This window comes from Limulus polyphemus, unplaced genomic scaffold (assembly GCF_000517525.1).
Source record: "Limulus polyphemus unplaced genomic scaffold, Limulus_polyphemus-2.1.2 Scaffold40, whole genome shotgun sequence".
Lineage (NCBI taxonomy): Eukaryota > Metazoa > Arthropoda > Merostomata > Xiphosura > Limulidae > Limulus > Limulus polyphemus.
Genome location: NW_013665650.1, coordinates 299,692 through 310,757, shown reverse-complemented (window position 1 = coordinate 310,757; position 11,066 = coordinate 299,692). Strand labels below are relative to the sequence as shown.

Sequence of the window (11,066 nt, the reverse complement as noted above, 5' to 3'; positions counted from 1 at the left end):
TATCCAAAATCCTATTAGCCCTATTGCTAGCTACAATACACTGTTTAGATGACTTAAGTGATTTTTCGATCAAAACACCAAGATATTTTTTTTCAATCACAGGTATTTAATGTATTCCCATTCAAATTGCAATAATAATTTGAACTTTATGCAATAAACCAGGTGGACTAAACTTTTCAATCTTAATTATGCTTATCATACAATGACTAGAGTTTTCTGTTATTGAGATTATTGGAGGCAATACATCTACTGTAAAGTCTGTTTATACGACACAAGAATAATTAGATATTCATGTGAACCCATAAATTTTGCTGTTGTTTTTCTCTACAGTTTGTCTCTTCTTTTGCAATTGCACGATAAGGCAACAGGATTTCGTACATTACCTATATAGGTGGATTAAAATACAAAGATAAATCTACTATGGTGTTTCTGTGTATCGACGTCAAGGATTCGTTACTGTCTATACAAAAGTAGAAGATTCGTAGACATTTTTTGTATGCACCCGTAAGTTGTATAATATTATGAACACAGAAAAACGAAGTAAGCATGGATCGGATGTTAGACACGCCCCCTTGTGAGGTTGTACAGAGGAAATTATATTACTCTATGACCATTCCTACCTTGTTTCCTCACTTTTTGGTTCACCCATTCCTACATTTTTGTTAAATATTTTTTTTCCACTTGTTCATGAACTTTTTTTTCATACAAGGTGACATCATTCATTCATTTGCGTAGATATCCTGTATGTACATCATCATTGTGGATGTGCACCATAATATTACACTACTTATTAAATGCTTCGCGAATTCAAATTTGATTTAATTTACAAAACGTATTATAAATTCCTTGGAAAAGAGCGTAGCTCGTTTTCTAGCCTAGATAGTGAAGCTTCTTTCAAGGCTCACCCTACATTGGCATACCCTGTACTACTCACAGTTTCCAGATCTTGTCACACAGTGCTCTAGATCGAGACCACACCTCCTTCGCTGTTTTACTTGACTATGTCTACTCAGTGTACAACAGGTCAATATTAGAATATGGAAGCATTGTCGCCTGCAATATATCAAACTTTCTTTACCAAAAGCTAGAATCCACTCAAAGCAAAAAGATTAGCTTACAACCTTCCAGTATACACTCCCTGCACAAATCTTGACAAAATAAGTAAGCTAACAACAATTCAAACACGCTTCAAAATTCTTGCTACTAGGTACTACTAAAAACAAAAAATCGATATGTCCTCTCAACAAAACATCCCTAAACTAGTAGAAACACCAGATACCTGGAATAAATGTTCCCCATACGACTAACTACATTATATCACTATACAAACAGAACACTCGCTACCAACTACCTTGAGCGTTTTGCCTTTTCCTTCTCTTCATTTTCTTTCATTACAAAGGAATACGTGTTCAGTTTGAATTAATATGTAAATTGTGAAATTGTCGAATCTGCATTTCATGCATTGTAAATTCCCTTGTATTGTTAATTCTTGCTTGCATTGTTTGTTCTCGATGAAAGCTACTGTTTCACAAATTGTTATTGTAACTGTGAATTGTTAATAAACAATGGTTCTACTCTTGTGTTCTGTCTGTGGTGGGGTGTGTGGCCACAGCGTGCGGGCATGCGCTGTATGATCTCTCTGCTTGTGCTCCCTGATCTTCATGAGCCAGCTTAAACATTTTCATTACACCTACTACAGGAAGAGGAATGCATTTCCGGTTTCTCTTTCCGGCTTCTCTGCTTGCTTGCTCTTGGTAATCTACTATCGTAATTTCATAACAAGGAAAAACACAATCAAGTATCCGAAGTCTTTTTTTAGTTATAGAAGCCAAAGGGGTGAAAAGAAATTTCAAACGTTTCTGACCACCCCTGGTTTCTCAAACCTAAATAATCACCAAGTTTGGTTTGTATTAGCATATGGTGTGAGCGATTGGGTGTATGTATTTTAAAATGGCGTCCCTGTTCAAAGTATTATATGATGTACGTAAAACAGCTCTTCTTTTAAGTGATGTTTAATAGAGTAAAAACGCTAGTACTGGCACGTGGTCCCCGTGCCATTGTTCTGTTTGGTGCACTTATAACTATGGTAAGTATGTTTGTTACACGGCTAGAAATATTCAACAATATCAGTCAGTGAGATTGAGAAAGTTGTGATTTTGGGATTTGTTTTGCATCTGTTCTGCTGACTTTCTCAAGTGGTTCTATGACTTGTAGTGTTGTACGTGGTTTGCTTATCACCTAAGGATGTATCTCAAATACTTTTGAAGACTTATTATTTGGTTGTTAAAGATGTATATGAGAAAATAGTTTGTATTGCATGTATTGTGTATCTGCCTCATTTTTATTACTACCATACTTATGATGTAGTTGCATTACAATCAAAGGTTAGATTTTCGCACTTCTGTTTTAATTTTTCTTAATTGTTTTGACAATAGTTTTAACTCTAGCAGTAATTTTGTACTCGCAAGTGAAACTGTTCGATTACCTTGAGTTAAGACCTAACATGACCTGGTAGTTAGGGCGTTCACTCCCAAATCTGCGGGTCGCTGATTTGAATCCCGTTTATCGAACATGCTCGATTTTCAGCCCTGGGCGTTATAATGTTGCGGTCAATCCCACTGTTCGTTGGTAAAATGGTAGCCGTAACATTGGTTGTGAGTGGTGTTGACTAGCTGCCTTCCTTCTGGTCTACCAATGCTGAATTAGGGACGGTTAGCGCATTTAGTCCTCGAGTAGCGTTGCGCGAAATTTAAAACAAACAAACAAAAACTCGAGTTAGATAGGCGCTATATTTCTTTAAGCATCGTTGAAGAAGGGTAGACAATATTTTGTGATTAATCCCAGATTTTCTACAATTTCAACACAATCAATACATCTGTGGACTTACATTTGTTGTAAACTTCTAAGTTTTCCCTTAGGTTACACAGTTAGTAGGTGAGGGGATTCAGATGAAAAATTCTTGGATACACCTGATTTAAGCTCTGTATGCACACACTACTAACCTTAATGTGTAGATGCGTTGATACTTTGTCTAGCTAAGTCATTAGATTAAAATTAACATGCTTCTCTTAAGTTGCATTCCCAAAATTCTGGTCTCAGTAACAGATACTAATAATAATAAGCAGATAAATCACCACTGTGTGGTTTTGAAGAACTTAATTGATGATCTGGATTAGAGAAGATTCAATGCAAAGTTTCCATTGTCTCTGAGCAGTTGGTCAAAATGCAAGTACTCCTATTGTCAGTTGAGTGGCATTAACATGCAGATCACGCAGGAGGTAGTGACTGACCCACAAATACAGCAGTTTATCATCCAATGGAAATCCAGGTAACCTATTAGTTAGTAGGATAGTTGGTGGTCAGCCTAAAATCAATATAAAGACTCTAAGGCCAACCGCTATAGTAAAAAATATGCATTTGGACATTGGAGTAGCCCCATTACAGTTACAAGGTAGGCCATCAAATGAAACCCAGGTGCAAACCATTATGCCTATGAAATATAATGAGATGTATTTAGTATATACACTCTATGGGTCATGCTGAAGAATCAAGTATGGCTTGGAAATGTGGTAAAACCTACGAAAAATCATAGGGAGAAGTGGAAATAAAATTAACCAAGAAACACTGCCATTAAGATTGGACAGGGACAATATCCAGAAAAAAAGGAGTGAAAACTCCCTTCGCAACAGCAAGAGATAGTCATTAATTTAAACTGGAATATCCAACACAAGGACTTCGAACCACAGACTTGGAGCAGTAGCCACCCCTCCTTCACAACGAAGGCTTGTTGAGGAACACTGATACAATGGCAATGTGTCAGCTAGTTGCGGCTTGTATCATGGATAGTAGCCTAAAATTAGATAGAGGAGGAACATAACAGAATAATGGAACAATAGTATTTGGTTAATTGTGAGTTGAGAGGGATGATCACGCATCTAATGTAGAAAATTAGATGTCGTTGATTCTTGTCGAAAATTTTAGTAGAATAAGTAGATACATCCTAGGTCAACCTCACCATTTGTTTGTTCTACTTAAGTTTAATTGTTAGATATTTAACATTTACAATACCTACAGTAGCTATGATACACATATTTTCATAGGTGCAACTTTTTTATTCATATAATTGAATATATGTTCCCCGATTAGTTTCCTGTTCCAAGGTACAGGAAGAAGCTCTACAATAGAGTGAAATAGTTAATCTCCAGATTAGTGTTAAGGACAATGAGTTATCAGTTAAAGTTATCGCTTAGAGTAGACATCTTATGTGTATTTCCAACCTACCAGTGAACAAATATGCCAAGTCTGAAATGTTACTTCTTGTACAAAACAACGAAGCAATCAGTAATTTAGCTGAAAAACTGTTATTATAGTGCAATGCTGATATTTTTGTTGAAATATGTATATTTTTAGTTACTTAACGTTTTATTCGAAGATATTCAGTACAATAAAATAATTTGGCGACAATTTATTCTTCATATCCTATTAAAGTTAATTGTACGTTAAGTTAATCTGATTAGAACTTCATATAATATCTTCTGTTTAATTTTACAAGCGGTTGTTTTTCTTTCCAGCTTCAATTGGTAACTTTTCAAGAATGATTAACCTTAAAATTAAACCAAATCTTTATTTTTTACACCCACACTGCCATTCCATAATAGTTTGATTTGTCAGCACATGTTTAATTTTTTTCTCTTCTTGCCAAAGCATTCTTTGCTTATTCTGAACCAAAGAATTTATTCTTATTGTTTTACAGCATCTCTCTCAGCTTTGAATTGATTATTTACTTGGCCATATTCTTGAGCTTTGGCTTATTACATCCTACTGGTGGAAAATAAAAAGTAGCAGGAATCAATGTATTAAGCTACAAAAAAAACAACAACCAATAACAACAAACATTCAAAACAAAACAATGGAATTTACTAGCTAAACTTTTAAACATATAATTACAAAACTAATCAGTTCATATTTATAAAAATTAAGTTACCATAAATAAATAAATAATTTACATACTGATTAAGATTTACTACTGCATAACAAGGCCCAGAAAATCTTGCACAACTCTTGTAACTCGTTTTTTTTGTCTTAATAGTGCCTTATTTTGTATTTATATGAAATTACAAATGTTGTTGTATTTATAAAGGTATATTTACATTTGTAATATATTTTACAGTTAAAAAGTATATGTAAGTGTTGTAACTAGGCTTCGTACTTAATTAGGAAAAAGTGTCACGACTTTCATATTTAATTCGCAATTAAATTAAATTAATAAGGATTCTTTGTTAATCAACACGAATTTATCTTTGTACATTAAGCCTATCGATGTTTACATTAATACATTAGATAACAGTGTATTATGTTTTTCTTCAAGTTTTGGTACATAATTAAGTATTACGTTTCGTTCTACAGGACTTCACAGTTTGATCAACGTTTCTCGAGACATGCTGCATGGACATTTCGACTGGTATACATCAGAACAATGTCAAAGAATTATAGATGCTAATTTGACTGGTGTTGTCCGAGTTACAAAATGTTTTTTGCACTTACTGAAACCCATACCGGGTAAGTTTAAAAATGACACGAGGAAAGCTTTATTCAATGCATGAACTTCGAGTCTTTTTTTATGTTGCTTCTAATCAGGCGTAGTCTCAAGGAAAAATAATTGCCGAAAGGTAATCAGAAACAAAGACAATTCGTGGAACAAGAAATTATCACTATAACATACCAATAAGCTTCTAGTTACTCAAGATTAGTCGCATATTAGTTGATGTTGAACAACTAGGTGCTTTGGAAGAAATTTCTGCTCGGCCTGCTGCTTGTAGTGCATATCAATATTTGCTGAACAACTAAGTTTATGGAAGAAATTTTTGCTCGGCCTGTTGCTTGTAGCGCATATTAATATGTGCTGAACAACTAAGTTATTTGGAAGAAATTTCTGCTCAGTCTATTGCCAGGTGGTTAGGGCGCTCGATTCGTATATCGAGGGTCGCGGGTTCGAATCCCCGTCCCACCAAACATGCTCGCTCTTTCAGCCGTGGGAGCCTTTTAATGTGACGGTCAATACCACTATTCATTGGTAAAAGATTATCCCAAGAGTTGGCATTGATAACTAGCTGCCTTCCCTCTAACCTTTCACTGCTAAATTACGGACGGTTAGCGCAGATAGCCCTTGTATAGCCCCAAACCAATCGGTCTACTACTTCTATCGCATATAAATATTTGCTGAACAACTAAGTGCTTTGGAAGTAATTTCTGCTCGGCCTACTGCTTCCAGCACTGAAGTTAGTTTACTGTCTGATGATTATTAGTTTCGACCACCATATAAATGTGGAAAGCAAATCCATAGAAACTTACGATTCCATTATCATGATAGCTCGACATTACCTGCCACAAGCTTTCATTTTTAACTCTGCTTTCAGTAGAAGACACAATATTACAACCTTCTACCAACATCCCCACAAGAGTATCTGTTCATTTAAAACATTAATAATTTTGTGGGTTTTATGCTTTTCAGGTGACTGTGCTAATGATGACTCGGTGCAGCTGTCTTTACTTTTCAGACTCAAGTGCATAATGCAGGTGCAAGAGAATGGCCGTTAAAACCTAAATGCTATACAAAAAACTAGAAGATGCGTTTGTTAATTTGGATAATTTACATTAGCAAGTGCTATTGTTCGCTAAATATACAGGCAGTAACTCAAAATCCTCAATTCATATATATTCTAAAGAATTTGTAATAACTAACCACTCTTTAAATTTGACTGGTCTGGAAGAATTTACCATTGATTTATTGGAATTCAACTTTCATATTAGATTTATAAGAAAACTCATAAAATGCTTTTTTCATTTTCTTTCTCCTCTGGCAGTATTATAAATGCAGATATATAAAAATGGCTGAATAAATGTTTTATTTCTGAAAACTTATTGAAAGTTCCTTATTTTAGTAAAATGTGAAATTTGTTGTGCAGCAAATATTCTCAATATTTGAGAGTTCAAATGTTGGTGGATAAATGAGGATAATAATATTTGGTGTATTTCCTTTACTTTAAACTGACATTTTTAATAATGGGTTTGGGACACGAAAATTAAACACAACTATTATTAACATAGCAAAGTAAACGTGTGCTAAAAATGAGGAAAACATAAACAGGTGAGATATTGAATATATCATATATTTTATGGTGTGAATGCCTTATTCAAGCTGGCGAACATAGTATGGTTGGAATACTATTATTATACACTCTTCCAATTCTTGAAAATTTCTAAGGAACTAAATATAGAATGCAGTGTTAAACATTTGATAGACCTAACACTAATTAATGTCTTACATCATATATGGTATTGAAGCAGATCGTATAATATTACACGGAAGTATAAGTAAAGTTCTCAAAATTTACCTCTTAATGTATTTTACAGTAAAACTCGCTATAAGTTTTATTTGACGCAAACGACTTATTTTGTTTTATTTTCAGATTGAAGTTAAAAAAAATCAAGTAGTTATGCTAGTTTCATGTACATTATGCACCCATAATAATTAAGAATCCACATTGCGTTTGTATGTTCACGTTTACGTATTTGTAGTAAAAATTGAAATGACTTCCATGTTGCCTTTACACATGTTGATGACATGTATATTTCATTGTATACGTAGAGTGACTGTATGTGGTCATCAAACTTTAAGTAAAGAAGAATTAAGAAAAACCGTTATACGTATATATAATTATTCCACACATACATTAATTTTATGAATGGTACATTCGTTTACTACTACGTAAAGGATAGTTCCTTTCAAATACAATTTTATCTAAAATGAAATAACATGTACATTTAACTTTATTTACAACTTTTATGTAAGGTAAGATATAACAACAAGTATTCAATCACTGTCGCCTTTATCTGTAAAAGCTCAAGCTGGGCATGTTAACTTTGTGGATACTAACAGTATATTTCTGTATTTTACATACAGAGTGGGCAAAAAGTAGGTATGTAGTTGTATTTGTACTTTTTCTTCTTTTGAGTATTCAAGGACAAAGTATGTAGTAGGAAATCGTGAAATGTTGATTAAATGAATGGGTACATCACAGACACATTTACAGAACTTGATGGACAGACAGACTTGTGTCAAAAACTTTGCAGAAGTGTGGCAGGCAGACTCCAAGATTGTGTGAACAATGACGGGTTTCAATTTGAATACCTGCGGATTAACTTTCCCATAATTCCATGTCATGTGTAAAGTGACGTTAAATAAACTATCAATGATAAACCGTATCCTTTAATTTTAATTAAATTACTTTAAATACATTATCAATTGCATACCTACTTTTGGGCCACTCTGTGTATACCAAGAGTAATATAATGAATAAAACTACTAAATTCCTTACTCGTGTATCCTCATACATACTAGTAGGGTAGTATATGTATTATTATATTTACCCATATTATGCGTGTAACTTGTATTGGAGTATTAACCATTAGTGTTAAGTATGTAATGTGATTTAGCTTGGGATTAATATAATGTGGTATACTTATCAGTGATTAATATAATGTGGTATACTTATCAGTTATTAACACAATGTGGTATACTTAATCAGTTATTAATATAATGTGGTATACTTAATCAGTTATTAATATAATGTGGTATATTTAATCAGTTATTAATATAATGTGGTATACTTAATCAGTTATTAATATAATGTGGTATATTTAATCAGTTATTAATATAATGTGGTATACTTAATCAATTATTAAAATAACGTGGTTTACTTAATCAGTTATTCTCTCTCCCTTTTTAGAATTATTATTAATATAATAAACTATTTCTTATTCTACTTCTCAATAAAATAATATCAATCAATAATTGCAGGTCGAATTATTAACATATCGAGTATAAACGGAAAGTTCCCACTGCCAGAGATGTCCGTCTATACTGCGGCCAACTTCGGCCTGGAAGGGTTTACCAAGTCATTGAGACACGACCTCAAACCCATGGGAATTAAAGTCACTGTCATCATACCAGGAGAAGTATCAAGATCTTCCTTTGGTGTTCAGGTACTTTAAGCTTTGTTTGTTTTGTAATAATATACCAACGTACCTCACGACGATCTACTTAACAGCTAAACTCATTTTTAAAATGTTTTACGTGAACGTGTCAGTACATATCGGCATAGAATATATTTTATTCACTAAAAATTTAGTTTTGAAACTTTCAGTTTTGTATTTTTAATAATTATAAAGTTATTGCCGACCAATTTTAAGAAGTGCGAGGAACTGATAATTTACAAAAGACACTTTCCTTAGATATTTTGGGGAGCTCCAATTTCTTCCTTTCATTCTTATTTCTCGTCGATCTCTTTAATCATTAGGACACAAACTTAAATATTACTAGTAACTGAAGCTGTGAAGTAGTACTGTGACATAAGCTTATATATTGCTGGTAACTGAAGCTGTGAAGTAGTACTGTGACATAAGCTTACATATTACTTGTAACTGAAGCTGGGTAGTGGTACTGTGACACAAACTAATCAATTGTTGATAACTGAAGCTGTGAAGTGTACTGTAATACACGTTTATATCTTGTTGATAACTGAAGCTGTGAAGTGTACTGTAATACACGTTTATATCTTGCTGGTAACTGAAGCTGTGAAGTGGTACTGTGACACAAGCTAATCATTTGTTGATAACTGAAGCTGTGAAGTGTACTGTAATACACGTTGATATCTTGTTGATAACTGAAGCTGTGAAGTGTACTGTAATACACGCTTATATCTTGTTGATAACTGAAGCTGTGAAGTGTACTGTAATACACGTTTATATCTTGTTGATAACTGAAGCTGTGAAGTGTACTGTAATACACGTTTATATCTTGTTGATAACTGAAGCTGTGAAGTGTACTGTAATACACGTTTATATCTTGCTGGTAACTGAAGCTGTGAAGTAGTACTGTGACACAAGCTAATCAGTTGTTGATAACTGAAGCTGTGAAGTAGTACTGTGACACAAGCTAATCAGCTGTTGATAACTGAAGCTGTGAAGTGTACTGTAATACACGTTTATATCTTGCTTTTAACTGAAGCTGCGAAGTAGTACTCTTACTTCAGAATGATAATTCGGCATTTTGTTCTATCAAATTTTTCAATGATTGAATTTTCTATTTCTGTTGGTGTTCAAATGTATCCAATAAGTCATAAATCTGAGTCCAACATGAAGGAAAAAACAATACTTTTGCAACAATGGAAACCACTGATGGCAAAACATTAACGCTATCTTTCTTTCTGTGTCTCTCGTATTTTCTCGCACTTAAAATTGAGGTTAACACAATGTTTCATGTTTTCACAAAGGAACATATATTTGTATACCTGTTTTAAATCATCATCACTCTTGTTTGAATCGAATTAAATGACCAATAGGATGAAACGTCCTCTAAATATCTTGCGAGGTTTCAATATGTTGTAGGAGATGAGTGAAGGTAGACTTTTCATGTAAACTCTGGTGTTTGTACAATGGACTCGGATGTTTGACTAGTAATATATATATATACACGTAATTTGTGTGTGTGTATTTATGTATATTTACATATTTATTTATTTACAATTACTAATAAATTCTAAACGTTATTTTATTAAACTTATCCCATTAAAACACAAATGTCGACAGACAGTAAGTATTAGGTTGTCAAGAAATTAATGTCGCGTTTTTGAACACTTTTCATTAACCACCCCCCAAAAAACGTACGTCACGTATAATAGTTAAACGAACCGCCTAAACGTCACGTTACTGTAGCCTATATAATGTGTAAAGTTTAGTATACTCTAATCCCTTATAGTGATGGCACACGGCGAAACACACATTCGGCATGTAACGCTGTTTGAATACAAGAAGGGAAACAACGCCTGTGTAGCTACAAAGAATATAAAAAAATTTTATGGAAATATTTTGAACGTTCGTAAGTGTCAACGATGGTTCAGCAAATTTCGTTCAAGTGCTTTAGCCTTAAAAACTGTGATGGCAGGGACCGACATGTTAGAATTTATATTGATGCTCTATAGACGCTTGTTGAGTCTACCCAAGGC

The 11,066-nt window shown here is 33.6% G+C and overlaps 1 protein-coding gene across 1 annotated transcript in view; it reads left to right on the top strand.

Moving 5' to 3' along the window:
* LOC106461718 (dehydrogenase/reductase SDR family member 9-like) overlaps positions 1 to 11,066 on the top strand; it is a 22,079-nt gene that overhangs the window by 7,349 nt on the left and 3,664 nt on the right. The window contains exons 2-3 of the mRNA XM_022388762.1: positions 5,407 to 5,559; positions 8,861 to 9,045. Coding sequence (XP_022244470.1) covers positions 5,407 to 5,559; positions 8,861 to 9,045 — 338 coding nt within the window. The remainder of the gene's footprint in view (positions 1 to 5,406; positions 5,560 to 8,860; positions 9,046 to 11,066) is intronic.